This window comes from Rhea pennata, chromosome 4, assembly GCF_028389875.1.
Source record: "Rhea pennata isolate bPtePen1 chromosome 4, bPtePen1.pri, whole genome shotgun sequence".
Taxonomy (NCBI): Eukaryota; Metazoa; Chordata; class Aves; order Rheiformes; family Rheidae; genus Rhea; species Rhea pennata.
Window position 1 is genome coordinate 49,862,277 of NC_084666.1, and position 15,826 is coordinate 49,878,102.

Sequence of the window (15,826 nt, forward strand, 5' to 3'; positions counted from 1 at the left end):
ATATGAGAACAGTAAAATTAATTTAGGTCATTAATTGACTGATAAAGTAGAATAGATGATGAAAACCATCTCTCATATTTGTATTTTATCATAACAGAACTATTGACTTTCTGGTAGAATTAATTTGCAACAAAATGTTTCAATATCTCCTTGGTATTGCCAGCTGCTGTGTTTTTGCCCTAATGATACTTAAATTGATGATGGACATTACTACTCAGGTTGGGGTTTTGCTGGGTTGCTCTGAACATTTTTTGTATATGAGGTTGCACAGAATGATTATGCTTAGCAGAACGTATAATAATAGATAAGGGGTTTCTGGCGTTTTTTTCACTCAAGGAAGCAGCTAGTTACAGCTTGGAGGTCTTTTTATGCAGTGACAGGTCATCAAGACCAGTTTATAAGGGCTGTTTAACCCACAGCAGACTTCTTCATTTCTATACTGCAGAAACAAGATGTATCTGCTTGGGGTTTTCTTTTTTCTTTTCTTTTTTTTTTTTTATTTGTTAGTCAGGTCTGATGTTTATGTTCTTTGACTTCTAGGTGTCTAGGTGAAAGAATCCTACTGTTCTTAGTATCTGACTCTTTTCCAAGTGTTCAGAATGAAGAATTCAGTCATTAGTTGACTTTTTAAAAAAAAAAATGATGTGAAGCATAGAGTTGAGATTTCTGTAATATTTGTGAACTGTTTTGCTTAATACATGCTTTTATCTTTCACCTTTTGAACCAGGTCCATCAGCACCAAGACAGGGGTGAGACCTTTCAATGCCAGCTATGCCCTTTTACCTCCTCCCGCCACTTCAGCCTGAAACTCCACATGCGTTGCCATCAGCATTTCCTCAGGACAGAATCCAAAGTGAAGGAGGAAATACCAGAAACTGAGGTCAAGGGGTCACCACAGCTAAATAGTGACTCCTGTCCTGGACTGCAGAGGGAAGGAGGTGGACCTGACCTCACGGGATCAGCAGTTGTGTCTAAAACGCCCGATGTGGCTGGGCAGGCTAGTGGAGGCATTCCACCTTTGCTAGTAAAAGAGGAGCCCAAAGATGACAGTGGCATCGCAACTTCACCTTTTGCTCTTAGCACTATTGACAGAGCCCCCAACAACGTGAAGCTGAAGGACTCCTCTGACTTTGTGGCCAACACAGCATCGGCGCTATTCAGCCAAGACATCTCTGTCAAGATGGCATCAGATTTTCTCATGAAGCTGTCAGGTAATTGAACATCAGAGTGGCAGCATCAGCTACTCCTTGTATGGGCTAAGAAACCCTAGGTCTGCCATGTCACGGAATTGCAGGGAGAAAACAGTTGCAGCTTCTTTACTTGTCACTGCTTGTTTCTTTTGATGAGTGAGGTGCATGATGCAGGGAAGAGGGCAGATGGCGAGAGAAAATGGGAATATTGTTAATTGTTAAAAACTGGGATTGGGAATAAGAACTGTTTTTCTAGGCCAGTGATGTTCAGTGACAATTAGCTTGGCAAGTCTTGTTTGGTATGTTTTTGAATACCTGTAGTTCCAGTTTAAAATCACTGAGGGTCACAAATGCCCAGCATCTTGGAAAATTCAGCCTTTATCTTCTCTGCCTTTGCCCATCTGTTAAATAGGACCAGTGAAGTATTGCTGTCTTTCCTTTCAGAGGAGTGTATGAGGTCAAACTATTCAATGCTTGTGAAGTATGGATCTGTGTTGCTGGATTTCTTGGTTATTTTCATTCAAAAAATTGGTAGTCTTAGTTGTTTATGGACAACTTTTGAAGATGATTACTGTTCTTAATTACCATCCCTATCTAATGCAAACCGTGGGTTTATTCTGTTTTTTTGTTGTCAGATTATTGCTGTGAGAATCATATGAGTATGTGAAAATCTGAAGAAGTATTTAGAGAGAATGCATTATATGTTACGTGTTCTCTTACTGATTTGACTGAACATTTCAGCACTGGGGACATGCTGGGGAGATGTTCTGTACTGAATGTTTTCAAAATTGACCTTTAAAGAGGAAGAAGGCAGGAAAAAAGTCACTGAAGAAACTTCTGTTTCGCAAGGAGATGAAAGTCCCTCTGGTAATTTTTAGACTTTGGAGATGGAAGTTATCCTTTTAAATAAAAGATGATTGGTCAACTTTTTTCCGTAAGTGAAATGTAAATTGCATTTCAGTAAATGTTAGTGTCAGGTGAACTAGATTAGCTCTGTTCTAATCACCTTGGTGATACTGCAGCCAGATATTTTGGAAAGGCTGTCTGTCCTCATCGGCCCAGACCTTTATACCTCTGGGAGCACAGTTCTGTGGAGACAGAATAGAATGGGGAAAAATAAGAAATCAAACCTGAGGCTTCATGGAGCCAGCCGGGAGAAATAATAAGAACAGAAGACAAGCAGGAAGTAAAATGATTTGGGACTAACAGTTTCCTCTGAGGGTTAGAAGAAGCCACAAAACCTTCCCTTAAAAAAAAAAAAAAAAAAAAAAGTAAGTTGATATAATGTGTTATTATGACTGAAAAATGGAGCATGAGAGAGTGTGTTTTGGTTTGCCTGCACTTTTTTAAAATTGATTTTCACATTTGAACTCTATATGAAACCCATTTTTGATACTGTCTGACACCTGTCTCATATGTGCTGTTCTGATGTCTGTTTTAAATTAGTATTCCTTAAGTACGTGTTGTGCGCTAAGTGACTCCGCATCAGCTGTACTGAACTGTAGATGATAGTGCTCATGATGGCTGCATGTAGCAAGAATGGGAGCAGAAAGTAAGAGGGGAGAGAAAAGCCTGAAAGCTGAAAAAACACGCAACATTTTGATCTGTTGTTTTTCTTGTAGCAGTTGATGGGGAGCTGTTTACAGTTTGGCAGACGGTCATGTTTTCAATGTCTGATCTATTGGCATCGGAAAAAGGATACAAATGTACATTATTCATGCAAAAGGCCTATGCAGTTATTTTATGGTGACTTACTAAAGGTCTGGAAACCTGACTTGTATGCACTGTTACCTAGCAACATGTTATAAAGTCACTGGGGGAGTGAGATGTATCTGTAATTTTGTATGTGCGCATATTTGGATGAAAATGTACTGCCAGTCATGAAGTTTACTACAAAGGGAAAGCAATGTTAAAAGGAAAGGAATTTCTTTTCTCATGAGATTTATGTTGTGTTACATACATTTAGCTCATGGTTTTCTCCATAAAATGTGCATAAATTTAGAGCAGAAGTAAAAGTATTTCTCTTTTAGCAAGTTGGCTAAATAACAGCAGTGTGTTTTTCTGATTGCTTACTGTACTGAACCAAGTTCCTCTGAGTGATTTCTTTATTATGACACTCTCTTGTTAGGCCCATCAGAACTTCCACTATTGGCTTTACCTTCTCAATGATATAAATCTTTTGACATCTCAAATTGTATATGCCAATTGTAACAGCCAACACAGATTTGTCGAGACCAAATTATGTCAAAACAATCTAATTTCCTGTTGTGACAGGCCTTGTGGCTAAGAAAGAAGCAGCAAATAGATATCTAGACTTTTAAAATTTGACATTTATTCTTATTGAATATTGATAGCTAAAATGAACAGCTATTTTTGCTTGCCAACGTTTATTACCCCTCTTCCTCTTCATTAGTTTCAGCTCATGTGTCTCTAGTTCCATGGGAAACCTTGGGGCCCACTGGTTTTCATTTCTGTGCAGTTTCAGCCTCTTCTTTTTCCGAATCTCTGACTCAAAGGCTTTTCTCCCTTCATTTCTAAGAGTTAACAACTGCCAGTACCACCTCAGAGCAGAAATGTAACTGGTGGATTTGAGGAGGAAGGCAGTCTAAAATTAGTGTTTATTGATGATCATCAGTTTAAAAATCAAATGATGTTTATTGTGTAATGCAGTACTTGTCTAAATGAAGTGGATGTCAGACGTTTGGAAAATAGTACTTTGAGGGAAGTTCATAGTCAGAAGGGAAGAGCATATTAAATCAGGTTTCTCAGGGACTTGTACTTGGCCTACTGTTGTTTGGTATTTTCATGTATCATGCTGTTACTGGAATAATAACATCAAACTTAGTAGAGCCTGCAAATATCTCAAATGGCAAGATCAAGATTCAAAATATTGACTATTTGGAGAAATGATCTGGAAAAAAGAGTTCAACTATTCAACAGACATCTATGCAAAATACAAAATCAGGAAGAACTGTCTTGGTAACGGTTCTGTAGAAAAGGAACAGGGATTAACAGTGTCATACTGTTGCTAAAGACAGTCACTGTACTAGGATTTGTAAAGAAGAGAACAGCCCACAGGAAGGGGGAATGATCTCAGTCCTGCTCAAGTCCCAGGTTTTGATACTGTACTTCATAAAGAGCATGGACAATTGGAGAGACTTCAAAGGAGAGCAGCAGGAATGCCTGGAAGTTTAGAAAAGATGTGTCCATTGAGGGTGGGTGAGAAGGGGGTGTGGTTGTGGGGCCTTTGGAAGGAGAAGGCTAAGGAGAGTCATTAGTAAGTCTTCCAGTGAATTAAAAAAGTTTTTTGAAGGAGAGTCTGTTGGTGATTCATAGTGATTAGGACAAACAATAACAGCTTTATATTGCTGTAAGGTTTAGGTTGGCATTAGAAAAATCTTTCCAAAAGTTGAGGTAGTTAAACATCTAGAGTTGATTGATTGGAGAAATTTGTAGCATCACCATCCCTGGAGGATTTTAAAAATAGGTTAGATAATTATCTGTCAGATATGGTTGGACCCATGTTAGGCAGGAAGGTGGTCTGGATCTGTGTGTCTCAATCAGTGAACCATTGGACATCACAAAAAGTTGCCAGAAGTTTCAACTGGACAACAACAAAAAGCATCCTGAAGAGAAGCAAAGCAGACGGAAAAAAGAATTACAGCTGTTCGGTTAGGCCTGATTTTGAGTTTGTCATAAACAAACTGTGGCTTTGCTGCTAAGGTGGCCCCTGAACTTTTTTCAGAAATGTTTGAGGGATCTTTGGATTTAAAGAGGTTGAGAAATATTGCTGTAAGTGACCTTCTGAGATCCCTTACCCCCCGCCTTTTTTTTTTTTTTTTTTTTTTTTGTGATTCTGTGCCATTGCTTACCAAAATGATTGTTTTTAGTTGCATGCTTTCTGAAATAAGGCATAGGACAAATCACAAATGTAAGTCTAAAAAGGAGAACAAACCCTGAAATCCTTTCCAGACTCCATTCTGTATGTCCATAATAGTTTAAGGTTAGGGGATGCTTTTAAATTCACAAGCAATTATTTGGAATGTTATTTAAATTTGGAAAGAGTTATGGTTTATAAAGACAATTAGCTGATGAATCTGAACATATAATCTTAAACTAGAAGAATGTTTTAGCATGGGCATGTTTTTACCTTCAACCTTCCCCCCTCTTATTTCAGTGAGACTGCTCATATACCTGAAGCTGTCCAAATGCTTTGCTGGATCAGTGCTTTGCCAGGGTGTTTTCTTCTCCCAATGCATTCATTTGATATTGAATCTTTAACTGCATTCATATCTTAATTTGCAGAGTATTTGCTTTTCCTGTTTTAAAGGTGTCAGTGCTAGACATAGTATAACACATCTCATTAAAAATTTTGAGGCCCTTCTAGCCACTTCTAAGGCTTCATTTCTTTTGTAGTAAATAATATCTTTCACAGTGATCCAAATTACCATGGCCAGTGTAATACAGTGAAATTATTACTCTGCCTGTGTTATGTGCAGCAGTTGCTTTTCTAACATTCTAAAATAAATGAATCCCATTGAAATGAATGTGATTCCTGCACTATTGATCTCAGAGGAATTCTGTGTGCAAACAGTAATTGTAAAGCATCCTTCATTCCCGGCCTCTCTCCCTCACCTCTCTCTGTTCACCAAGTGCATTGCTCTGGAAAGCATGGCTCTTCATCTTGGGATGTCATGCATTATCAGTTGTGCCCTGCTTCTGCAGCTCTTTATATTCCCCAAGTTCGCATTGGAAAAACTTTAATACAGAAATGGGGGAGGGGAGACAGGAGGCCAGCTGAGTGTTTGGGGCTGGCTGTGTTAGATACACGAGAAACTGTGGTTTCTGTAGGTTTAAGTCATGTCTGATGTCACCATCAGGCTAGGAGCCAAACTATTGTGTTTTGGAAAATAAGGCTACCATAGGATTTCGGTGACTGTCCAAAGAACTTGGACTTTATGTTCATGTTTTCTTAGCCAATTCCATTAGTGGAATAACAAAATAGTAAACCATCGGACAGCTATATACAAAATATTAGTAGATTAGCTAAGTAATCAGTTAGATTATCTGTTTTGTTTGGCTCTTGAAAATTACTGCACTCCTTAAAGGTGAAGCAAGTATTTTGAATATTACAGTGTTTGCCATTGACAGTAGTGAACTGGCTGGCTTGAAGACTCTTCAGACAGCTATTTTTAAAATAATAAAAGCATGTCCAATTAAAATGTCATAACTGATGTATTTGTGTAGCAAGTTCCAAAGAAAAGACCGTGCTGCCTATATTTAGGATTCATAGTTTATGCCAGAATGTAAAATTTCAATTAGAATATGTAAGCGCATAGGACTGGCAATTATTCAGTCATATCCTTAATTTAAAAATACTGTGAATTTCATAATGTTGCTGTCAGTGTAAATACCCCTGATGTCATCAGGATCTCTCTTTGAAGTGTCTCTCCAGAGTCACATTTTCATTATTTTCATATGGACCTTTAATTTAAAGTAAAACCAAAAAAGGGCAACAGCACAGCTAATTAAAACTTGGCCAAATAAAAGCTTTTACTAATCTTTGTTGCTGATGTATCACACCCCTTATCTTCCCTTTTCAGAAATTGGTAGTCTTACATCCAAGAAATTCCTGGCTTTTTGAAAAATCATATCCATCATATTTTACACCTTACAGAAATACACAGAACTTAGCAAATAAAGCAGTGTGGATTCTGCTCTACTTTAGTCATCTAGAATGCAGTATAACGAACTGCTTTTTTGTATATTCAACCCAATACAGCATAAAAGAATCTACAGATAAGATTCTGTACCAATTCTGTACCTACAATTTAGTTTAATAGCTTCACAAACTCATTTTCAGGAACAGCTAGAATGATGGCTCTTTTGCTTCCCTGGTTGCACCATTACTGCGGGCAGAAGTCCTAGCTCATGAGCCCAGATCTATCCAAAGTGGGAACTGAAGGCATTGTTAGTTCAGTCATCTCTGGCTGTTGGGTTTTTTTGTTTTGTTTTGTTTTGTTTTGTTTTTAGCTTGTTTTCTTAAACAAATACATTTCTCTCCTCTGTTTGTGTTCCTTTGTAGAGAGAAGAAATTTCCACATTGCAAACAGTTCTTTCCTGTCGGAAACAAATTTTCCTTTGTGTTTTTCACTTTCACTTTCCTCCCCCTCTTTACTCCTGCTCCCCGAGAAGCTTACCTGTTCTACTGTTACTTTGATTTTTACTTGGAAAGGAGGAGATGGTTTTAGCACATACTGGGGAGTGTGAGGCATGTGATCTGTCGGGTGCTTTAGTAACTTGCCTAATTCCTCCCTTCCACTGGACTAGAGCTTGGTAAAATGGTGACGGGCAAGTGGCAAGACTCAAATTTCTGAGCTGAAAGTTGGTAAGCTTCAGTCTGTTGGTATCTATATCGCCTATAAGGCTAGTAAGCAAGACCCAGTAGGTCTGCCCTTAGGCAAATAGTCCTGACTGTGCAGCGTCTCTTCTTGTGACTGGTCATTCTCCTGTGCTGTGTCTTCTGCCTTGACTACAGCTCCTTAAATGCAAAGCAGCTTTAGAGAAGATTAGGATAATTAGCTGACCTTTTCTGGACCTCTGTTTATACACTTTCAACAATACCTAGGCAAGATAATTTGAAAGACCTCACATTTTAAGTGGTCTTTGGAAGCCCAGAGGTGGCAAGTCTTGGCATCTTTATCCTTCTCACATTTGTCTATTCTGCCAGGCCACTGCTTTTATAAAAAGAAACGTTTTAATGCTTAGAGCCCTAATGCCTAAGTACTAGGCATTAGTTCCCATCCTCTTCCTTGAAGACCTGTAGGTTAGTTTATTTGGCGTACAACAGAGGATTTGTGTAGAGGGTGTTGAAAGTAAAAGGTAATTGAGTTAGCACTCCCAGGAGAAGTAACATGAGGTGCTCTGGGACAGATCAGTACTTCTGGGAAGAAAGCACTAAAAACAAATCAGAATCCAGCTAGGCTGCCCTACCAGAAGGATATTATTTCTCCTTTTGGGCCACTTAAAATGTAGGCAGCCTCTATGTATAGTAAGTGGAACATAAGTTATCAGCATCATTGGATTTTGGTCTGGAGGTTCTCCATGAGATTCCAGTTGAGTAAATCTTTCTTGCAAAGCAGTTTGCTCACCAGTGGCTTCTTATGCAGTGTTTGTACCTCTTACTCAGTTCTTGAATGTCCTCAAGTGTAAGCTGTTGTTTCCTTGCAGAATGGCAACATTCACCTGCACTTTTAAATTTTTAGAGCAAAAATAGTAGAAGACTCAAGTCTTACCCTTTATTGACCACAGCTGCTTTCAGGAGAATGATGCCTAACATCAGATGAATGTCTTCCAAGTGCTGTGGAACTGGTCTATGAGAGGTCTTTGGCACCTTCTGACTTTCACAGTTCACAACTTCCTCCTTGGACCTTAAAGCTAACAGCATCATTCAGTTGCTCTGACTCCAATGGGATCCTGGATAAAACACTGTCCTTTCTTCCTCAGGAAGAAGTCATGCTATCGTTCTCTTTCCATGGTGGGTCTGAGGAGAATCAGAAAGGGAGGTTTTCCTGCAAGGTCTCAAGGAGGTCAGTTCAATCTGCAGTGTGTTTTCGAAGGTATCCTCACTTCTCCCTTCTTCCTCAGCCAGGGGTGGCCTGCTCTCCCTGCCCTTTGTAGCTGTGCTTGGACATCACTTACAAAATAACCTGACGTTGTTGCAGTGTGATGTGGCATTAGAGATCTTTATCACAGCTAGTTTCAACCCAGACTCCATAGATGCTTTTTCTCATGGCCTCCTCTTTTGCAGCAACGTTTTTGTCATGGTTTCTTTTTATTTTATGTGTTCTTTTGCTTAGCTCAAACAGATGGAACAGTGACCAGCTCTTTGATACTTGTAACTTATAACACTGAGTTTGACTTGATGCAATCAGCCCATTTTCCCCTCTTTCAATTATAAACATTTTGAGCATTTAGAAATACTCAGTAAGCGGACTGATGCAGTCAGCAGCTTCTATCAAAACATTTCAGATTAGTGGCAGATGCCCAAGGCTTTTCTTGTGGCATTTGGCAGTTTGAGGAAAGTGTTACAACTTTCATGTTCCGCTTTTGCCAAATGGATCAAATGATCCCATTTTCCAGGAAGATAAAAATCACCAATCTGGAATCTTCTTTGATCTAATTTTTGTTGGATATATAGAATGGGAAGAATTAATCAACCCTGCTTGAGAGACTGCTGTCTATTGGTTGTTTTTTCTCTTTTTTTCCCCTTACTTATTCCCTTATTTCAAAATTATATTGCCGTCTGTTTTGGATTCAGTCTGCAGGCAACTCATCTGTCAGTCTGTTCTCATTGCAATTCAGGATGAATATAAGTTAAATACAAACTAAGTATATGCATGTGCATCTATTTATGTAGACAGGAGATGTTATTCCTTCTGGGAAGTAATACTTTTATAGTTCAAAGACACTTAACTAAACTTTAGTGCCATCTCTTTAATCCTTGTCTAGTTTTAATTTCTTTAAATATTTTTCAATTGCAGGTTTTCTTTCTGAATTGGTTTCAGTCAACTTTAATTTCCTTTATTTGCAGCGATGTTTCTCACCTCTGTTTGTTGTTCTCCCTGATACAACTGCCAGTAACTGTGGATCCAAGACAAGGTAGAGCCAAAGGAGTTTTTGCCTCTAGTTTTAATGTATGGACCTGATAAGTTGGGCAACCTCCCCTTTTCCTTGTCTGTCCTTCTATATAGGCTTCATTTAATTTGGAATTTGCTTTAACATCTTTAAAGAAAGAGTAAAAGACCCATTAGCTGTAGCAATAGTTTTGAAACCAGCTAATGGCTGCCTGGTTTTATTTGTTTCTGTTTTCCAAGAGATAAATAACTGTTCTAGTTTTTGTGATTCGTCTATGATTAAAGTATTTGATTCTGAGAAGTGTGGTCCATTCAAGGAATGTACTGTCAGTTAATTAGACAACAAGAGTCATCTTTCCAAGTTTATTAATTCTGTATGTTGTCCAAAACAATGCAGGTAGAGCAAGCAGCACTGGCAATACAGATAAGAACATTAGTTTGACTTGCTTTTTCCCTCACATGACTTAGTCAAATGCACATCTTCAAGACTTTCTTTGGATTGTGAGGCCCTGACTACATTCTCCATTTCTTACAGGTGATGTCCTATGGCTACATGGGGATAAACTGAGACTGTAGATCTCAGTAAGAGCTCTTTTAGACTATTGCTAACATTGTGCTCCTAGAAATGTTACGGTGGTTTCAGCTTGTTAAACTGGGCGGTAGTTCAGAATAGTGGAGGAGTGACGGCTTATAGCAGCATATGGTGCTATAAGTTAGTGGGAGAGCTAACCTGTGGGGTAGCAGTGAGAGATGGGCAGGGAGAGAAATCTGGTGCCCTTCCAAAGTCGTTCTGTGTGCATCACTGAGATGAAACTTCTTAAACTCTGAACATCAGGATGACCTGCCTTGATTTGTTGGTGCTCTGGGCTGTTAGAACTTTGTTTCCTGTCACAGAGTTTAAGTACACCCGTGGGTTCTGCCTAAGGAAGAGCATAGAGGGGCTGTTTGACAGCTTCTCTTTCTTAGGGTCATACTGGCCTCTATGTTTTGGTTCTCTGATAAAAGGGGGTAATAAGTGCTAATCTTTTCCAGAAGAACCGTTTTTGATCCTTATGCCACTCCTCATTTTTGTAGCAGCAGAAAAAGGCATCTCTCGCTACAAAGCATGACTCTGCAAAACGTTCCCACTTTAAGGCTGTGATATTACATGAATTCAGTTACAGTGATTCTACTTTTGTGTAGATGTTTTGACATTGGTTTTAACCTGGCTTTTGATGAAGCATGGCGAAGGGATGCAAAGTTACAATGATCTAAGACAGTTTAATATCATCTCTGTATTCCTAAATGGTAAAATTGTCTGCTGACCTGGTCGATAGTGCTTCTTCTACCTAGCTGATTTCATGGGCAGAAACATAGCTGCCTTCCCAGGTTAATGACTGTCTTCCTTCGTTCTTCACTCAGACTCTGGTTCCCTTTATTTCATCGGATAATAGCGCTTTAATGCTTTCTTGACTTGAATGCACTCAATCTTTTTTTCTCCAGGTTCTCTGGAAATTCATACAGAATGCTCCCTACTGGTTGAGCTGTGCTCCTGGTTTTGGGGTATTTTTCGTATCTGCAGTAGCTAGAGTGGCTTATTTTAAAACGAAAAGAATGCAGAAGGCAATGTGGCAAAAGTTGTGGATAGGTTTTTTTTCTTTCTTTTTTGTGGTGACCATTCATTGCCGTACGTCAGACCACAGAACAGAGTAAACTAAGCAGAAGATGTAGACCAAGCTAAAGCTGATGGACAGATTTTTCTTTTAAGTACCTTGGTAGAGTTAAGGTTACTTTGTGAGCCTTGACCAGTATTTTGGTGAAGTAAAGCATGTTCTGAAGCTTAATGCCACTGCTGCTGCTTTTTCTTTTTTAAAAGGAAAAAAAGAATTCTTAATAGTGCTATTAGTGCATATGAACACCTGCATAAGAGAGAAATCTCTTTCTCTCTACCAAAGACTCTAGGAGTCGGAGGTTGAAATAAGCCAGGAACATGAGGAATCAGAGAGTAGATAGGAAGGTGTAAATTGGGCTGACTAGAGAGTCAGGGAGCAAACATAGTGATGCTGAAGCAACCGTTAAGTGGAGGAAGAAGTAGACCAGAGCCTTAAGCAGGTGAGCTTTGCTAGATTTCACTAGGGTGAAATGCTAGTGCCCTGCCCCTTCAGCTGGATTTTACTGCCCCTGTAGCAGAGGTGCCAAAGACAAAGGTCTATGCCAGCTCCTCAGCTTCCACTGTTCACGTGACCGTGTTGTAGAACAGCTGACACTCTGCAGCAGGCAATGCGTATTGGCCCCTAATGCCCTACTAGAGTCAGAAAATGGAGTTGTGGGGTGCATCTCTCTCGCATGAGACCTAGTAGGTCTCTGAATGAGAACTGTACAGCTCATCTACAAGAGTCATGAGGGTAGACAGAGGAATGTGATGCGGAAGGTGGAAAATATGTGGGATGAGAGAAGAGAAGGGCAGTGAAGTAAATGATGGGAGAGCTTGTAAAGAGAAGAAAATAGGGACAATGCTTTCCCTTTCATACTTGTGGAGGGAAAGGTTTAAAAGGGTGAGAATGATAGAGCCTCATCAAAGTTTGGGGCACTGGGGGAGTCATTGCTGTGTGTGTGAATTTAAACTGAATGTCTGAACAAGAAAAAGCCGCTAACAGGTGATGGGAGTAAATATCTCTCAATAGTCAAAAATAAAGAATTAAAATAAAAACTGATGAAAAATAGTACAACTCCTATACCCTCCTATTAGGCATGCATGCAGGCAGATGCTTGTCAATCTATATTGCTTCAGTTTGAAAGTATTGCTTAACATGTATTCTTGGTTTTATCCCTTTTACCAAAGCTAGTGCAAGGGATCTAGCACTGTCCAGTGGTATTTGAAAGACTATTCAACAACAGTAGAATTCAGTGTGTAGCTTTTAAGCAGTCCCAAGGTCTCTGTATAGTTCACTGAGGCTGTGCAGCTGCTTATTTGAAAGTATTTGAAAGGCTATCTTTCTTTTTTAGTGATATAAAACCTGAAACAATGCTTTAATACAATCTTTCAGTGCAGAGTTGTCTTCTGAAAATCCTCTTAATTGCTTCCTTCAGATAACCAATACCAGCTTTTAGGATCTAGGAATTTGCTGATCTCTTTATTTCTCCTTTCTCCCCTCTTAGGTCCCCTATCTTTCATTCTTCATCTCTCGTCTCTTTTCCTTGTTCTTTTTAAGAATTCAATAGGTAATACCCATGGGCTTTTCCAAATTGGCCTTTATGTAAAAAGGTATTTTAAACTTGCATCATGCCTACAGAAGATGTACAAACGAATGAGTGGTGAATGTCTGTAGTAGGAGTAGGGGCAAAAGAAGAAAGAAAAGAAGGATATTTCCTCAAGCTCTGGTACATGCAGTTCTTGTGTTTCAAAACTGTCTCTTTGTACAAAAGATACTGGTGTTTGTATACCTTGTGAGGCATTTTTGAATACTGTCTAATTGTCTTGCTTCCAACACCTGCTTAGTATTTCTCAGGTTGTAGTGTCTTCCTGCTACTAGCTGCTCTATGATTCTACATTACACACCTCATTAAATCTAGCTTTTTTTTTTCTTTCCTTTGACAGCTGCAAATCAAAAAGAGCCATTGACTCCTAAATTTAAAGTGAAAGATGAGCCTAAGGATGAAGAAGCTGCGAGTTCAACCTTGTCTCAGTCCACCTATATGTTCAGCCAAGGATCCGAAGCCTCAGCCCCAAGCATCCCCGAGGAGAAAGTCAAGCCACAAGAAGTGCAGGCAAATGTGATGAGGCAGGACATGTCAGTCAAGGCAGCGTCTGAGCTCCTCATGAAGCTATCAGGTACTTAATTAATTTAAAAATATTCAACAACTTAATATTTTTTTCTTGTCTGCTAGAATTACTTTATAGGATAAATGTTTGGCTTTATTGGCAAGTGAAGGAACAAATGAAAATATCCATCTCCCCAGTTTCGTATATGTCAGACATCTCAATTTGGTGTGTTACCTTAGCATCTAATTGTCTGTGCTGTGCACAGATTTCAGTGGTCTTCAAATTAATGACTATTGGATAAGTCAAAAGGACTGATGGCTTAAAGCTTTTAGACATTGCCAGTTCTAAAATATAGCAAAACATAGAATCAGTAAGGTTGGAAGGGACCTCTGGAGATCATCTTGTCCAACCCTCAAGCAAGTGGCCCATACAGGGATCGAACCAGTGACCTGGGCATTATTAGCACCACGCTCTAACCAGCTGAGCTAAACTTTATCCACATATGTGTTACTTCATTAACGTCATAAAAATATGTGCCTGTATTGAACTATACAGATACAGCTTTATAAATTACAGGCTCTTAAAGCTTTCTGTTTTTTTCTCATAATGTCTTATACTCAGAATTGCAAGATACACTGTTAAGACAATAATATAAACCGAGCCAGCTTTCTGCGGATAGGGAGACCACTTGAACTTGCCTATGTTATCTTAGTAATACATCCTTCTGTCAGACAGTTGGACTCTATGCATGCATGTGCAGATACATATGTACTGTTAAAGTTGGAGGGAGTCAAAGGAAAATGTATGTTCTGCTATTTACACTTTGTCTAACTGTCAGAATTGAGGAAGGAAGGTTTAACTAGAGGAAAAGTGAAGGGGTTGAATTCTCTGTGCTGGGAACAGGTTTAAGTGAATGATGGGAAAGCTTTGAACCTCTAATGCACTTCAGTTTTTAGTAAGAAGAAGAGAAAGTTAATCTGAGAGACTAGGAGTGGTACTTCCCCACCCCAGGTGGATCAGCTAGCTTTGAAGTCTTCTCTAAAACTATATCACACTTATTTTTTGGTTTGAAATATGCCAAAGTCACACAAAAGGTGCCAGTGGAAGTGCTTAAAAGTTCAGCAACTTTTCAGACCCCTGCCAAATCTGTCTGGAATTATTTGGCTTGATTGGATAACGTCAAAAATTGAATTTGAACTCAATATTTTACCTACTAGACTTCAACTGAATAGATTCCACCCACCCCATAAATTCTAGCATGCCTCCTCATTTTAATTTTGAATCTTTGATTTGTAGGCACCCATGTTGATGGTCCAAAAAGTGCATCCCATGTACAAAAACTGATCAGAGCAGAAGTTTCCCAATTTTTCACAGAATCCCAAATACTAAACATTTTGTTGTTGACATAGTGCACTATTGCTACTGATAGATGTTTCAGGTTGGGTGTTCTAGAAACAGAACTTAATGGTCTAATGAAAGTTAACCTAGTGACTCTGTTTTCCTTAGTGCGCATAAATTTATATAAATATTTCCATAAAGAAAGAGCTTTGTAACTTAGTGATTTCTCAAGTGCTTGAGAGATGCTAGGGTTCCTGACTGTGTCTTAAGTTCACCATGAGCTGGCTGAGTTTAGTTTTATTACTGGATTTATTATGTTAGAATATTAGTGCCTTGTATGTCTGTTCATATGGGTGAAATCTGGCATATATAAAATCTTAGTAAAGTCTGCAGTCACTTTGGTTGGAAACTCTCTGTGTTTAAAGGTTGTAGTAAAAAATGCATTAGTAAAACATTTTTCTTCTGATCTCGTAGTGATTGAGCAGTTTTTACTGATAGGGGTCTTTTTGGTTAATCAGAAGATTAAAGGTAAAGAATTATTTAGGATTTGCTCACAAATTCAATATTGTTGCAGCTGGTATTCCTGAACTGGCCAGTGGGTGGGGTTATACTAACCTTACTTTATATACTGTTCTCAACTCATGCTTTTCTGAATTACCATCTGAGACAGCGTAAAGGGAGAAAACATTGATACCGTTAAATGTAGGACAAATGCAAGAGTAAAATCTGAGGTCAAGAATCTTTGTTCGTTAGATGTTTAGTTTATCTGGTAGAATCTTCTGAGATTGCTCTTGACTCCCCAAATTAAATAATTCTACACTTTATTTTTAGTGATTTAGAATTTAAACTACTAAGTTGTTCCTTCAGAACAAAGAAAAATAAGAACAAACCTTCTCCTTTTTTCTGATACTTGAAGGAGC

The 15,826-nt window shown here is 38.8% G+C and overlaps 1 protein-coding gene across 2 annotated transcripts in view; it reads left to right on the top strand.

Moving 5' to 3' along the window:
- The window catches only part of ZNF827 (zinc finger protein 827), a 103,762-nt gene that overhangs the window by 39,813 nt on the left and 48,123 nt on the right, over positions 1 to 15,826 (top strand). For both annotated transcript variants that reach the window (XM_062573893.1, XM_062573894.1), the window contains exons 4-5: positions 728 to 1,211; positions 13,404 to 13,637. In XM_062573893.1, the coding sequence (XP_062429877.1) occupies positions 728 to 1,211; positions 13,404 to 13,637 (718 nt within the window). The remainder of the gene's footprint in view (positions 1 to 727; positions 1,212 to 13,403; positions 13,638 to 15,826) is intronic.